This window comes from Orbicella faveolata, unplaced genomic scaffold (genome assembly GCF_042242905.1).
Source record: "Orbicella faveolata isolate gen_17 unplaced genomic scaffold, um_ofav_v1 contig_1, whole genome shotgun sequence".
NCBI lineage: Eukaryota > Metazoa > Cnidaria > Anthozoa > Scleractinia > Merulinidae > Orbicella > Orbicella faveolata.
In genome coordinates, this window is record NW_028301536.1 from 10,433,021 (window position 1) to 10,450,000 (window position 16,980).

At 38.0% G+C, this 16,980-nt stretch overlaps 1 protein-coding gene, 1 non-coding gene and 1 pseudogene across 2 annotated transcripts in view; 2 read left to right on the forward strand and 1 right to left on the reverse strand.

The window, feature by feature from the left end:
* LOC110060536 (uncharacterized) overlaps nt 1–14,981 on the forward strand; it is a 95,740-nt gene extending 80,759 nt beyond the window's left edge. The window contains exons 7-9 of the mRNA XM_089288618.1: nt 2,291–2,446; nt 11,560–11,745; nt 12,984–14,981. Coding sequence (XP_089144744.1) covers nt 2,291–2,446; nt 11,560–11,745; nt 12,984–13,127 — 486 coding nt within the window. The 3' untranslated portion in view covers nt 13,128–14,981. The remainder of the gene's footprint in view (nt 1–2,290; nt 2,447–11,559; nt 11,746–12,983) is intronic.
* Nucleotides 6,385–10,795, forward strand: LOC149118041 (uncharacterized; annotated as a pseudogene).
* Nucleotides 14,678–14,750, reverse strand: Trnas-uga (transfer RNA serine (anticodon UGA)). Its single transcript has one exon. It is a non-coding gene; the product is annotated as a tRNA-Ser (tRNA).
* Nucleotides 14,982–16,980: the final 1,999 nt, after the last annotated feature.

The following is a 16,980-nucleotide window of genomic DNA, read 5'->3' on the forward strand; positions in this document are numbered from 1 at the left end:
AACGAAAATGTGATAATGAAAGAAGTCAAAACGCTTTACTTCAGCAGACTTTCCTGGCCTCAGAAAAACACGCATGCAGTCTATTGTTTACTTTTTGCTGATGTTCAGGATGTTTTGGTTAAAATCCGGTTATTTCAGCGGCGCATTAAGGACCACTCGAAGAATAACCCAAGCTGATTTTGATACATGTTTTACAACAACATAAAAGTGTTAAGTACAAGGAACTAATAATACAAGGACTTTAAACGCCTATACCCGCTTGCCCTCAGACCAACACGCAGAAGTCCATTGTTTACTTTTTGTGATGTTTTAGGTAAAATCGGGGTTTTTTAGCCGGGCCTCAAGAAGCACTCGAAGAGTAACCCAAGCTGATTTTAATACATGTTTTACAACAACATAAAAGTGTTCCAAAGACGAAGTTTCAAGGAATTTGGAGTTATGGCACATGTTGAAAAATATCTCTGAATTTTATTCGTAAATTGGGAATTCGACCCGGAAACTGAAAGGGATTTTTTTTAAAAAGTGTGTTTATTCTAAAATGGCGCTCAAGTCAAGTTCTAACCTGTTTTGGATAGCTGAATACTTTGTCTTTCAAGAAAAAGTATCGATAAGTTTTGGTTTTCCTTTACACGCAAACGTAAATTAAGTTTAGATAACTAATTTTAAGCCTTGCTATCGGCCATTTCGGCGGCCATTTCGGCGACCATCGAGGCGAAAATCGTTTTCCTCGGTTTTCTCGAATTTAAAGCGCTTCGAGCTCTAAAAAACTATATCACGTTTTATATCTACCTAAGGGCTATTTGTGGACGAAAAGAGAGAAAAATCGATTTTTCGACTTCTGCCGTGCTATGTTTGCTAATTAGAAAAATTTACTCGTAAAAACTTTTTTCTTTGGTCAGGAGGTGTAAATAATGGGATAACCAAATTAATTATGGCATTTTAATTTTTAACATGGATTAATTATGTACACTGGCAGGCCCACTTCTTTGTACCATACATTTTCCTGTTTCTGTCTTCCTTCAGTTTCACAGGAAGTTTCTACCAGGGTTTCCATCTTTATTGAATTTTTAACTGGTTTGTCGCCATAAATACAGTACATTGCACTCTCTCAATCCTTTCTGTTCAGACGAGAATATGGGAGCTTCCAGATGGTTGTCTGTTGTAATGTCTCCATTTTGCATTTGACACTACTAGTTAATAATCTACTGATTTTTTGACATCCATAGATTTGAATTAGGCAGAAGTTTGGTCCGCAACCAGTGCTTGATAAGAACACATTACTTTGCCCTGCATTGAGCCCAGACCTTCTCAAAATCATATTCTGGGATATCCAAAAGATATTTGTCCAAAAGGAAGTCTATTGATTCCTGAGTTCCCTTAAAAATGAAAACACTGTTTCGTTGACTCCCTTACTTTTTGTGGCTAACAGCCTTGAAGAGGTGTAACTGCTAATGTCATAATCTTTGTAAGTAAATTTGTCATTTACCCTAATCTTCAGGTAGTTTTTGTAGCCAATTGACAATATATGGTTTGCACATAGGTTACTTGTTGGATATGTTGGAATATATTAGGAAAAAAACGGCTTCTTAAACGTCTAAACAACTCGCATTCGTAAAAGCGCTCGAGACAAGAGTTGGCAACCATATGCTATCATTTATATCCAGGGTGGCCACATGCAGTCATTGACTGCCTATTAACAACTGCATCCCTAAATGGAGGTTGGGTACCGGCTGAGACATCCAGGAGCTTCCACTATTAGCAGCAAGCTCCTGGATGGAAACCGCTCCCGTGGTTGACAAATCCTGGAAACCGAACCAGGAGCTCCCAAATATTCATTAGGTGTGTTTTTCTTGGTTAACAACATCATGCGATAACTAATCATGAACGTAATAACTGGTCATGAAAAGTATGTAAAAACTCTGAACTTTGCATGGCCATGATTAAACAAGTTATGCCTTGAAAAGTGAAGCATGTTTACATAATCTGGACAATTCCTCGAACATGTGGCATACATATGTACGTAGTGACAAGATACAAATAAGCTGCTCTTCAAGAGCAACATTTAAATATTAATTTTGTGGTTTATGGGCTTATGCACTAGGAGGCTTCAACTTAAAAGGACTTTTTGGGAGAAAGTAGGGTGGGGCTTACCATAATCTTATTACTCCAATACCATTATATGGCAGATTAGTGTCACATACCCTTGTAATGCCAACATTATTACTTTTCTGTGAAATTATATTAGCAAGTATTCTTCCTGTAGTATTTACATAACTTGTTTCTCTTTTAGTTCTCAGTTGATGTAATAACTGAAATAGCAGCAAGTTGTCCCCAGCTGAGTGTTTTGCGGCTAGCAGGCATGAAAGAAGTAGATGATGCACTATTAACAGCGCTTGCTGAAAACTGTCGCCATCTTACTCGTGTTAGCATTAAAGGGTGTGGCTTGGTAAGTATAATGTACAGGGAAAGGAGGGTTAATTAAACCACTTCAAATAATACAAAGGAAAACAATCCTTTTAATTACTTTCTCAAATTTTGATGCACATACAAGTCCTTTGTTTGCTAAGCTTAACTTTCCTAAACTTCAAGATTATATTAAACTTTAAACTCTCTTTTTTATGCACCAGTTTAACACTGGCAAACTACCAAAGATCTTTGATTCGTTTTTTGTCAAAACATCTTGTAAACATAATGTAAACACTCGCTTTGCGTCTAGGTCTACTTTCTATCGTCCAAAAATTCGAACAAATTATGGCAAATTTAATATTCGATTTAATGGACCTAAATTATGGAATGAACTCGATGAAAGATTCAAGTGTTGTACTTCTAATCAATTTAAAAAAGAACTAAATTCGCATTTCATTAGTCTCTATTAATCTTTACTGATATTTTGATGGTTATATCTATTTAGTTTGTTTTGTTTTGTATATTTACTCCTGCACCAAGTTTATGATATTTGTGTGTACCAATGTATTTGTTGTGCCTCTTTCCTGACTCTCACATTTTTAATTATTATAATTACAGTCACCCAACTAGTTTAGCTTTTTAGTTATTTTGGGTGTCCCACTACTGTATGTACTGTAAGGTAAGGTAAGGTAAAGTCTGCATGCGAGCCAAGTGGCCCATCAGGCCGGAGTTTATCCCGGTTTCTGTAGCATGAAGCGACTAGGAGTATTTCTACTCCCCCCTGGATGGGATACTAGTCCATCGCAGGGTTACCCCCAGCATTAAGTTCGCCGGTACCCATTTATACACCTGGGTGGAGAGAGGCACTGTGAGAGTAAAGTGTCTTGCCCAAGAACACAACACAATGTCCCTGGCCAGGGCTCGAACCCGGACTGCTTGATCCGGAGACGAGCGCACTAACCATGAGGCCACCGCACCTCCCATACTGTATGTACTGTACTGTTTATTTATTTATTTATAATTATAATCTTGCAAATTCTTTTAGTTGTTTAAAGTAGCAGAAATAAACTGTTGTTGTTGTTGTTGTTGTTACTTTTTGTTCTTTCTGTGTTACAAGACATTTTTTCTACTGCAAAATTAACATGCCATTAGCACACGCATCAGCTTACCAGTTCCAGGGTGGCAACAGTCTATGCAAAATGCATGAGACATTCCTATATACATAAACCGGATTTTTAAATGCTCCACTGATTTTTTTTGATACACCCTCTTCCTCTTAAGTGCCTACTCAATCTCGAATTTATAAAATAGATACACGGCTTTCACAGAAAACAGTTTGTTATTATATTGCAATTGAATTGTATATGTAGTAAAGGAATTTCTAATTTGTAAACCCCGATGAATTTTTTACAGTGTCTAAAGAATAATTAAAGATTAAAGATTAAAGATGCTAATTTAAATGATCAAGTTTACATTTATTCCAGGATTAAGACAACATTGATAAGGTCTAAAATCTTTCATAAAGAAAGAAATTAATGTTACAGTCGCTTCTAAAACTAAAGGCAATTGATGCCTGATTTATTTTTTCTTTAAAAGCAATCAAAAGAAAGGATGCTTTTCTCCAGTTCTGTATAGAGGTGGCAGTATTATGATCAAGATGTATAAGGTTTTAATGATTCCAAATGTAATAGAAATCAGTGCTAAAGGTAGTATTTTTTCCCTGTTGTAAATGCAATGCAGCCGAATAGTAAAAACCATGAAAGTAATAGACTTAACCAGGCTTCCTAACAGTACAAAGTATGATAATGCTTCAAAAACCACACAATGTGTTTGAAATTCATATCTTATATTTAACATAACTTGTTTCGGATAAACGCTTCATCAGATGGAGCACCATCCAGCGTCAGTTGCACAAGAATACCAGTTGAAAATGAGCAATAAATAGTTTAAGAATGTGTGATGAAAATAAGAATTCTTAAGGATTAAAGCACGAAACAGAAAAAAGTGAAAATAGTTCACTAAAATACGTTACATATTTAATGGTTGGTCTGGTTATAGTGCTAAATTGTATTACATGTATGTTGCACTTGGGATAAGTTGTTACCAACATTTAGCGTCTATTTTTGTAACATTTATGGTTAGAAGATACTAGTGTTACATTTAGTGTTTATTCTTATTTCATTAGTGGCTGGCATAACACTACCTTGGTTATAACATAACATTGTATTCAATTGAATATTATCATCTTAGTGAAACGTGCTAGTTCTTACATTATGGAGATGTCTCTCAGTGTATTAAGCTTATTCAATATGTAAGCTACCTGTACCTGGCTCTTAGTAAACCAATCAGTATGTGTCATGCGCCTGTACCCGTCATTGTATTCTCTTCGTGTACCAAGCTGATTGATTGTTTGATGCTTGATCTGAACTTCAAGAACCTGGTGATGAGCTATAAGGGGCTGGGATGTGCCTAAGCATTTAAGTATTAAGCAACAATGGTGAAGCTCTGAAAAGGAAATATACAGCCTTACCCTAGAAAGTGGAAGATAGGACATTGTTTGACATGTTGAGAAGGAGGCTTTTCAGTTATGATTGTTGGAGTTCTTAAGCTATGATAGAGTGCTTTTGCGGAGGGAATTACTGGCAAACCAGCACGAAAGTAACCCTGACAGACATATGTCTCTGAAGACAAAATAAAAATAAAAGTCTCGAGTCACTTTCCAAACTTGGCCAGCAAAGAGCTCATCGCTCACGACTACTAGTAGATGTCTCTAATGAAAGCAATCCTGAGAGGATGTTTCATCCAACCAGTGGGCCTGAATTGATACTTTTTGCTGCAATGGCCACAGTTGTCAACTGATGAGAACATCGTTTAGCCCAGAGCTTACCCCCATCAGGAGTCTGATTAATGCAAGGATTGCTCACCAGACAGCTTTAGAGATCTTAAATAGCTTCATTTTGGGGGTGGGGGGGGGGGGGGGTGATGAGCAAACGCAACATTTGCAAAACCTCTTGCCATTCATCGCTTCTCCAGGATACTGCCATTTTGCACAACAAACGGGAAGTGTTTAATGGTGGGGAGGAAATACAGTACATAGGCTTTAGCTTGTCCATGGATCTCAGCTGTCCTTCCGGCGAAAAAAGAAAGATGATGTCACTAGCTAGGTTTTGCATTCACTATCTGACATTGAATTAACTTACCAAGAAACAACTTACTCCAGGAAAGAAAGAACTCTTGATGTTCTATCTGGATAAACCTGCTTTTCAAGCCAAAATACATGTAGTACGGGATGTGACGGGAGAAAGAAACAGAACTAGCGTCCCAATTGCCATCTAACCCCGTACTACACTCAGTATACATACACTTAATATATACACTAAAAATTGTTGTTGTTGTTATTGTTCTTCTTCTTCTGATTATTATTATTATTATTATTATTATTATTATTAATGGTAATAGGACTGAGTGGAGTCCAATTCGGTCTGTAATCAGACGAGTGATTAACAAAATCGGACGGCCGCGAAGCGGGAGTCCGATTTGTTAATTACGAGTATGATTACAGACTGAATTGGACGACACGATGTCCTGTTACCAATTAATCAAAACTATGACAAAACTCGAGAAACGAACAAACCATCGATTGAGCGCTCAACGATTTTAAAACGTCGCTATGAATGCTGAAAAACCCAGCAGTTTACTGAACAAAGTGCACCGCAACAGCGCGCGCAAAATGACGCGTACACTGTCCAATTAATGCTCAAATCGGGCTGATAGCCAATGACGTTCGAGAATTTTGTTATAGTTTTTATTATTATTATTATTACTATTATTACTATTATTATTATTATTATTATTACTATTACTAATAGTAATTGGACCATGTGGAGTGCAATTCAGGGAGTAATCGCGCAAGTAATTTCAAAATCGGCCGAGCGCGAAGCGCTCGGCCGATTTGAAATTATGAGCACTTTTCTATGAATTATTACGGTATGTAGTGATTTTGAAGTCGAACCCGTCCTCCAAGACATAAGTGCAGAACAGCTCAGCAGAGGAGCTAACTTAGCACGAGACGCAAGGTTGGATATTCACGCACGTGGTTTCTCGGAACGCCAACGATCGGCTTTCTTTAATGTCAGGGTTTGCCACCCAAATGCCGAATCGTACAGGGACCTAAAGCCACAACAGATTTACAGAATGAATGAAAATGAGAAGAAGCTTCAGTACTCAAGCAGAGTTCTCGACGTTGAACACGGAACATTCACGCCCTTAGTATTTACTACAACCGGCGGAAAGGACCAGGAATGCTTGAGGTAACACGATCGCCTTGCGGAGCTGATAGCGCTAAAGAAGGAAGAACAGTACACTAAGACGATCTCCTGGATAAGAGCAGAAACTTCGTTTGCACTCTTGAGATCCGCCCTCATCTGTTTGAGAGGTCCTAGGAAAACCAGGAGAGTTCCCTGTGATATCAAAAATGCTGACTTTGACGTCGAAACTACAGAGAGAGCCATCTATTAGTTCCTTTCTTTTTTTGGACGAAATTCTGATTTTAAATACTGTTTTTTTTTTAATTTTAGATTTTAGCTTTTAGAAATGTTAAAACATTCCTACAACATTATGTTTTCCTCTGTTAAAAAAGGGGGACATGTAGGGTAGGAATTGCCTAGAGTATACAAATTACTATCATTTCACATTAATTTACCATTACTTGTGTACATAGCCACTTAATGCTTCTAAATGCTTACAGAGTATAATTATGTAGGTAGGCAATTGAAATTTTTACAGAAATTTATTTTAGGGAAAAAACTTAAGAGTCCCTGTCTATAAAAATGGAAAATAACTCGGCAAGGGTCGAAAATTCGATTTCGCTCATATTTTCATAGTAGATAGGCTAGGGCATGACAAAAACTACTGGATAGTCTTTTTGGCAAAATATCCTTTTATTTCAAAGAAATATGCAAATTACCAACTTCCGTTAAAATCGTCATTTGACGCACCATTTTATTAAGCAAGTTTGAGAGCCTCGCATGCAAAACCACATCATTCTTCCGTCTTTAAAACACTCAAATATTTTTGTGCAATGCTTAAATGTGTACTGGGTTGGTTTTAGGGAATGTTACGTTGTCTTTTTGGGTGCAAAATAATTAAATTTCGAAGACATGTATTTCATTCACTTAAAAGTACTTCGTGAATATAATTGATTTTCACCATGTGCGAAACCTTCAAATGGATTAAGCTTCTGGTGGGTGAATCGCAGAAGGATGATCTACAGATTCCTGTAAAAATTTCTTTGGGCAAATGATTGTGAGCGACGCGAGAGCTTTTCAAAATACGTCAAAAATGCAAATATTTGACCGTCCGTCGTCAAATTTCAATTTACAGGTTAGACGTAAATTTTAGCATGCGCCACATGACTTGACCTATAATAAGTTGAAATAGACACAGGGCTGATAATGTCGAAATGTTCTAACCTCATTTGCTGTAAAAGGCAGGTCCAAAGCCGATTTGACGTGTTTCTCTCACCATTCGTCGCACATAAAGTAGAAGTTTGCTTTTGTTTACATAACGTCCGATGTACATCGCCAACTGTCAACTTATTTAATGGTTGAATACCATGAATCTGTGACCCTCTTTCGACACATATGATCACCACTGCCTCTAAGTCAAAAACGGCTAAGTCATTTGTAGATAGTTGCTTGCTTTGCACTGCACCAAAATATTACGTTTGGCTTGAATCCTTGCTTGCAGCGGTTCCTTGTTCGTCACGCAATGCTCTCGTCCCATTTTAGGGGGTAGGGGTAGGACAATTTCTATCCTAATACCTAAGGCTCCGTAAGGCTGGGAACTACTGGGAGCACACAATCGTGTTGAGTAGGAAGAGATTAAATTAAGAAATGACAAGAATGAATAGTTTACCATTTCCCCTGTTGTTATCTTTTACTCAACCACCGCTACCTACATGCCCTGCGTAATACTGTAACGCTAAACTCATACCTAGGTCTTTTCGCGCTGTGCAATTATTTTTGGTTTACATGTAATACAGTGGGCTACCCCCAGGGAAATGGGTGGTGACCGCTTCATGGGGCTAGCCGCATAAATAGAGGTTGGTGTACCTTGAATATTTAATTTTTCACTATCGGGTTATAAATTTCTTGGTGAACATGGAGTCAATCCAAGACAATCATGAGAGACGTGTATTTGAATTATCACTCGTCGTGCACCTTCAATTTCAGACTCTTATCTGCCATCGCCCTTTCCAAAACAAAGTTTTTAAATTTTGGGTGGCCGCTCAATAGGGGTAAAGAAAATAATGAAACCCTTATCGGAACGACCAAACGGTGGCCGCGGAGGTAACCGGTCAATAAGTGTTTTATTTACAATATTTTACTGACAATAATTTTGGACTATATTGACAACAGTCCTCTATTTTCTGTTACAAACGTACCAATGCCTCACCACTAGGCAAACAAAATACGTCAAATGAAATGGCATGGCCAGGCTATTTACTCACGTAATTGCTAATTAAATTTAGTATTTTTTTCTCACGAATTAGACATGTTGTGATTTCTTATTTTTATTTCAGCTAGTTCTTGCTTCATTGATCTATAATTTGTTTCATGGCAATTGTTTTAAAATTCTAGTGAGTACAGGCACTAGCTTTATCAGCTGTTGTCTGAAACATCAAAACGTACAACAAACGTGATTTGGACCGAGGCTAAGTACACTATAGAATACGATTATATAAATATACGCATATTATTATATATATGAACAAACAGATGAACAATGATTAAATTGTTTCATTTATCCTGAGAGTGCTCTATACAAAATAGATCAAAATGTGCGGCATATGCCGTGACAGCATTGCGTGACGAACAAATAACGGCTGTAAGATTGTGCTGCGCCGACACGCTTATCAGCAATGGTCAGCAATCGATCAAACGTATTATTTTGGCGCATTGCAAAGCAAGCAACTATCTGCAAATGACTTAGCCGTTTTTGACTTTGATGCAGTGATGTTCATATGCGCAGAAAGATGGTCACAGATTCATGGTATTCGACTAATAATAGGTTGACAGTTGGCGATGTACAGAATTTTAACCAGATACATGTAAGATTCAAGTTTGTATGAAAAAGTACTCAATAAAGTTTGTTATTTAAAGAAAATTATTATTATTATTATTATTATTATTATTACTATTATTATATACATGAAACATTACTTGAAAAAATTACTCGATTCTGATTGGCTGATAGCAGTGCAGTTCGAGTGCAACACAAGTGCAAAAAGTGTAACACAGGTGCAAATTACACATCGTAATTTTGTATTATGATTTGCTGAAAGACTAAAGGAAATTTTCTAAGCTAATGATATCATGTAAAATTATGACGAAAATTTTGTGCGGGAACTTTGAAAAAAGGTTTCTTGAAAAAACGGCGTCAAGAAAGATCTTCCGGCACTTCCTTCAAGCGAATTTTTTCATGTTTATGTTATTAATAAGTAATCATACGGTTATTCTCGTTCAATTTGGAATTAATTTGCACTTGTGAGTTTTTCACAAAGCTGAAATTACACTCGCCGAAGCGGCTGGTGCAATTTCAGCTTTCTGAAACACTCTTGCAAATTGATTCCAAATTGATCGAGAAACACCGTATGGTTACCTATACTTATTATTATTGTTGTTGTTGTTATTGTTATTATTGTTGCAAAATACTTAATTGCATCGTAGTACTCTACTTACAATACAATATTTTAAGCGACTACTTGCACTGTTTACAATACTCTTTCGATAATCTTTCGATATTCTTTACAATAATCTTTCGATTCTTACCTTACAAGGATACCGTTACGCTTACGCTCTAAATCGTTACAACTTACACTACTGACAGTCCTTACGTATACTTATACATATGCTTATATTAATACCTAAAATTAATTAAAGTTAATTCGTTAGATTATAGTTAATTATTTTAATACTGGAGTACGTCCTTTAATGGGTTCTAATTCTTTTTAAAATGAAGGGTGCTGTTATCTAGAGCTATTTTCTTTTCAATTTTTATGGAGGTTAACAGTAAAGGTAAAGTCTGCATACGGGCCAAGTGGCCCATCAGGCCGGAGCTTATCCCGGTTTCCGTAGTATGAGGAAACTGGGAATATTTCTACTCCCCCTCTTCCCCCCTGGATGGGATGCTAGTCCAGCACTAAGTCCAGCACTAAGTTCGCCGCCATTTATACACCTGGGCGGAGAGAGAGACACTGTGAGAGTAAAGTGTCTTGCCCAAGAACACAACACAATCCTAATTATCGGCCACAGAACTCCGTTATTGTACTGGTTGTGTACAGCCCTGTAACAAAATCCTTGATTGAGCCTATGAACGATTAATCAAATGAATTATCTGAAAAAAATATAACGACTCAGAAAGGAGCACACTTGTGGATGGTAAAAAAAAAATTTGGAAGTGTTAATTTTATCTAATTCTATTCCTAGTTCTTTATTCAAACCGTGAGGTTGAAGGGTGCAAAGTTGTGCACTCCGGAAAGCTTCTCCTAGCAAGCGATCGTCGAGGCTATTGTGATCATTGAAATTTCAGATTTGTTCAATGATGAAATCAAAATCAGACAAGACATGAGTTTCCTTGTTTAAGTGTATCGCAACCTCAAAAGTGTTCTTCTTTGTACTCATGGCTGAGTTGTGGTTACGAAATCTGACTTTAAACTCATTGGTTGTGGATCCTACATAATGAACATTGCATTTGTTACAAGTGATCAAATAAATTACGTTCTTAGATTTAAAATGAGGAGGTTTCCCAATATTGACAACGATTTGGGAATTAATGCAATCACAGAAGCCTTCAACTCTCGAACAACAAATTTTCCATCCACCGATTGCATTGTTGCAGCCTGGTGTACTAGGCTGCATGCTTTATATGACCCTTCCAGCATACCAAGTTGATTAACTGTACCATGTACGTGAACATTCTTAGTACACTGTATCAGGTTATTAGGTAGATTTCGTGATATTATTTAGTGTATCCAGGCCACTCAATATATGATGTATGTGCCTTCTGTCTGTCACGTTGACCATTTGACATGTAACCTTTCAGTATGGGAGGTTGGTTCATTATGTTAATGTATGCGTTTTGTTGGAAAAGGTTTCAGATGCAGGTGTTTGCGAGTTAGCACGTATGTGTCCATTGGAGGAGGTTGTGTTGTCTGGGGTGTCAGGTTTGACAGATCGTTCTGTGTTTGCACTTGCCAACTGTTGCGCCTCAACTCTTAAAGAAATATATGCATCAGGATGTTCCATGATCACTCAGGCAGCGATCAATTACCTTAAGGTGATTATTAGCGATCTTTTCAATTAAGTGTCGTAGAACCACAAGCAAAGTTATCACTTGAGCCAATCACAAAGGAAATAGACAATCCAGTGAAGCAATCAAAACTCGAACAGAATGCATGTAACTGACGCGGGAAAACGTGTGTGACTGAGTCACTATTGGTTTTGGTCTTACTTTTGATTGGATCAAAAAGTGGCGCGAGTTTTTTTAAGGCAATAGCGTAGCACGGAAACGCAAAACCAATTACTTTTCGACAATCAAGTGGAAACCGTTCGATATTATGTTATGTGTTTATGAATACGCAGAGATTTGAAGACGTACGCACAAAGTGAACTTCGCAATAAATTGTGCTAAGAAAAAATGTGAATCTGAGGAATGTCATGTTTTCACTTTTATAACTTCAATCAGACAAAAAGACAATATTTTTGTTTAGACTAAATTTTGTGGTTTTCCGCAAACACGAACACAACTTTGCGAACTTATAATTTAGTCTCGTATTCTGAAAAAAACGAACCATTTGAAGCAAATTTCTTTTGTATAGATATCTGCACGCATGCAGTGAAAAGTATTTTCTATTTACCCTTGTTGAATATGCCATAGTATGACCGATATGACTGGTAATTAAAAAGGAACATGTAGTTTTAATCCAATCAGAAGCTGAAGATTGCTTCAAGAATAAACTCAAAACCGTAAGGTAATGCCGCTAGAAAACTTACAGTTCGACTGTCAAGTAGCAAAGTAAGCCCAGAGTAGGATTTCGAAGCCAAAACTGTGAAGTTGACATACAGAAGCCTCGAAAAACAGCTTCCTCATCATCGCGGCGGAATCGCTTACCGTTTTGTGTTTTTTTCTCTGGAAACAATCCGTGGCTTCTGATTGGTTTGCACTAAAGAATGTTAATTAATTAAAAGTGGTCACACTTTCGGGATCCTTGCGGTAGACTTTGAATAAGTAAACATTGAAAAAGTGGTTTTGTTACTTGATTGTTTGGTGGGTTCTTTGTGTTTTGATGTGGGAAATTGTGATTGCATCATCTATATCATTGTGAAACGCATGTAACGTTCACGGTGTACTAATTACAAGTACACGTCTGTAACCGATGTTTTCTTATGGCGAAGTATAGATCAGTGTTGAACAAACTCAACTCTGAGCAAATGGGGGTGAACGTAAAGAAGAAAAGAAAAAATGTCAATCTTATAATAACTACCAATTTTGCTTTCTTTTCCTTTTTTTTGTAGGATTGTTCCCTGAAAAGGATATATGTTGAACACCGCACACCAAATGTTGACCCAGACCAGCTCATGGCCAAGAATCTGGACACAGGAGAATTTTGTAGAGCTGACCTGTTATTGCCAGGTCCTGTTGTGCAGGACTCGGAATAGATCAGGGTCCCAAAGGGTTTTAGGGCTCCAGGGCTCCGGGCCTAAACAGTGGGGCTCTAGGGCTCCAAGCCCAATTAAGTGGGGCTCCAGGGCTCCAGAGCACCCACTTTAAGTCTCCGGGCTCCACTGCTAACACTGTTGTTTAGTAGACTGCAGTCCTAATTCTCACCCAAAATAATATTATGGAACAAATGCAATTAAAAATTCAACGCTTTTCCGCGTTACTTTTGGCGGGATAATTAGTCATAGGGCCAATCCTGCTGCCGTTTTCCTGTTTCCAGCAGCCTGTCAGTTGTAACATACATTTGCGCTTGCCGTCACGTTGCCCTAAACTCTGTCTTTTTCCCCTAACGTTCAGGTTTCAGGCAGTTTTAAAATCACGGCCATTTGAAAATCCTGCCATGTGAAAAGGAAGACAATGAAGTTGAATTAAGTGCATCTCGAGTTGATGGTTGATGCAGCAGCGTGCTTATACAAAGTAGGGGCTCACGAATTATTTGGACATAAATGGTAAATCCACAGCCCTAATAATAGGGGTGTAAAGACCGTGTATGCACGTATTCTGAAATCCAGAAAAATCTAATATCTGTATATTTATTGCAGGGTCGTAGCTATTAACAGGGAAACCAAGGCACTTGCTCAGTCATTTTGATTTTTAAGCGATGACGTAGTCAGAGCTTATATGTTGGCACGCATCGCATTCTTTTGGATAGGCAGCGTAGAGTTTTTGTCGCGCTGCGCTTATGTCGTGCACGATTCGCCGCTCTGTGGAAGAGAAATACAGTCTGGGAGGTAGTAAATAAGCACTGTGTGAGTATTGTATGAGCACTGAAATATCTGAACTGAACTAATGTATGTGGGAGACGCGATAGGTCAAGGTTCTACATTAAATTTACGTATTGGTGCGCTTTGTTTAGGGCTGAACTTAACATGTTTGTGGGCTGAAATATTTGTGAAATTGAACTAGAATTGAAGAAAAGCATTGAGGAAGTTCGCTGTGAAAGCAGTTGAGATAGCAGAAAGCAATGGAGAATAGTGTCCGAAACGAAAAGGTGAGCTAGCTGAAGTTTTTTTCTTGATCAGAATTGGTTAATGTAGCTTGGATTATGGTGTCTTAAGTAGAAACAGATCGGCAGTTGGGTTACAGAACATTTATATTTGAAACCAGTTGAGATAGCAGGAAGCAATGGGGAATAGTGTAACGAAAAGGTGAGCTAGCTGAAGGTTTTGCTTTGATCGGAATTGGTTAATGTAGCTTAGATTATGGTCTCTTTAATGGAAAACAGAGCAGCCGGCAAACTGCGCGCACCGGCAAACTGATAATACGAACACATCAAAAAAATTTTCAAATGTTGTTGTTTATAGTGGTCAATGCGCTTAGCTACACCTAGCTAGTTCACAGGCATGCCACTTTAAATGAAGGAAACAAATATATCAACTAAACGTAATAGGCTTAATACTCCCAACCGGCGGGAGGCAGACCAGTTGGCTATTTACAAGCATGACCGAGGAGTTGAACTAGGGTCTACCGAGAAACAACTCCACCTAAGTGGTCGGAGCGGGACTTGAACCCGCGACCTCCGGATTTCAAGTCCGGCGCCCTAACCACTCGGCCACGCTGCCTCCTGAAGTAAGTACAACTTAAGATCTACAACTTAAGATACATACAACTTAAGATCTACAAGCAAGTTGCACACGCGATAGGTCAAGGGTCAACAATAAATTTACGTATTGGTGAGCGCTGTTTTGGTGTCTTCAGGTGAATTCAATTGAATGAGCACTGTCAGAGCAGTGTATGAGCTCTGAAATATCAGAGCTTATCTGTGAAACGTGAAATAAACTGTGTTGGTGAAAGTCTGGATCCGCCACTGGATTTCTCTTAGGGACATGTATCACAATATTCTTTTACATTGTTTTATTTCATAAAAATTTTTAAGTGTCACTGCCGGTCATTTCGAAAAGTAAACAAAAGGGAAAAAGGTGAATTGCATTATTCAGTTCAAAGAGGAACAATTGAACAAAGGGAACAAGTAAGGTTGGACTCTGAAAAAACAATGATGCAAAGCTACTTACAATACAGCTACTTCCCACACAGATTGTATCTCACTTTTACTTTTAATTAAGCTTAACCATCAGCCTGTCTGTTTATGTTCCAATTTTCTTGGAACAATTTCGGAAATAGCGCGTACACGTCATCGCTTCTGCATGCATCGCATGCCGTTTATTCGTTTTTTTTGTTTATGGTCATCATAAACACCTCGTAACTTTTTCATGGACATTGCGTTAGTCAACAGGGACTTTAAGATATGGTACGGCTAGGCTGTAGTACGTGGCAGTTAGTGAAGATCACTTCCGGTGACGTCATGACGGCCGTAACAGTACGGCTTTCCCGCCGTAGCCTTGCTTTCTACAACGGGAAAGTGCTTGGTTTCACGTACTCCTCACTACGTGAGTATAAGCCTGCTGTTTACTGCTCATTGTAACGCTTTTTTAACTGTTTGAACAGCCTAGTTTGAAGATAAAGTTCTCAGTCATAAAATCAGTTCTAAGATCATTGTTTCTTTGTCATTTGTACAGAAAATTTGAACGATTTTAACACCTACCGCGAGATGATCAATTCAGTCATATTAGTATCGGGCCGAACAGCCGTTTATAAGAAAGCTTCGTATGTTCTAATCTGAGTAATAATTGTTTATTACTGTTCAAAATGTATTTTATTATAATCGAAAGTTCTGTATTTTCGGGCTTATCACGTAATCGTTGTAGGAACAACCTGTCCGTGTTGAAATCGAGCTTTTTCAGTGTATCGGAGTTTATATTTTGTTTTGTGATTGGAATTACAGGCGGTTCTATCAAGTGCTAAAAGGCAAATCTGAGTTCTTGTAGATGTAAGACGGATACAGGAGAAGGAAATCATTGTCATTAATCACGCCTATTTCGTATGAAAGTAGAATGATCTCTGGTTTCCTTGAAAGTAGTCATTTTTGTAAAGACACGTAGAGACGGCACATACCGTTGCCGTACAACAAAATCTTAATAATTTGAGTTTGGCGGGTAAAACACCGTTGTCAGCCTAGTCCCTTACGGCCAAAGTAGCCGTAGTAGTACCTAGCCGTAGCGTATCTTAAAGTCCTAATGTTTTTCAGGCTACGGCTCTGTATTGGTGAAAAACATCTAAAAATTGGCTAGCTGGTTGACAGTCTCTAGTCTCCCCTATTAAACTGAGTATCAATTATCCTAAAGGTTGATATATACTCAGGCAGCATACGTTGTTAAGAGGCTGTCCGTGTAAGAACCGACCACTCGATTTTCGGTCGAAAACAGAATTTCTTCAAATTTTCTGTGTGAGACAGCTAGTCCATATGATAAATAAAAATAGCAATAGTTTGGCTTTAAGTGCTATTTTTCAATATTTCTGGCGACGATTTCCGAGTACGGTCCAAAACCGTAAAAACCGTTCTGTTTCGAGTCAAATTTAGGCGTTGCGCTGAAGGAGCTGAAAATTTCCGCTTTTACTCAAATACAATAAAACTTACAGATAATTTTATTTCATGTTTTTTCTTTCGATTAACGGTAAAATATTTAAAATCGGGCACAAAAAAATTAATTATGATTTTTTGAAAATGCCATACAGAGAGCCTTCGCAAAATTTTAGCGGGCATGCTGCTGGTTGAAGGAGTGTTTCTCAAAAGTATAACGTGATCTGGAGCCCTGACCAATATCCATGTTTAGTGCTAGGGCTAGTGTACCGGGAACAGGAAAAACAACTTTGGGCACTAACCTTTTGGAACTACAGGAGTACGATCACCATAGCTAATATTCAGTCGCGAAAGCTTGCGTGACACAATTTCGC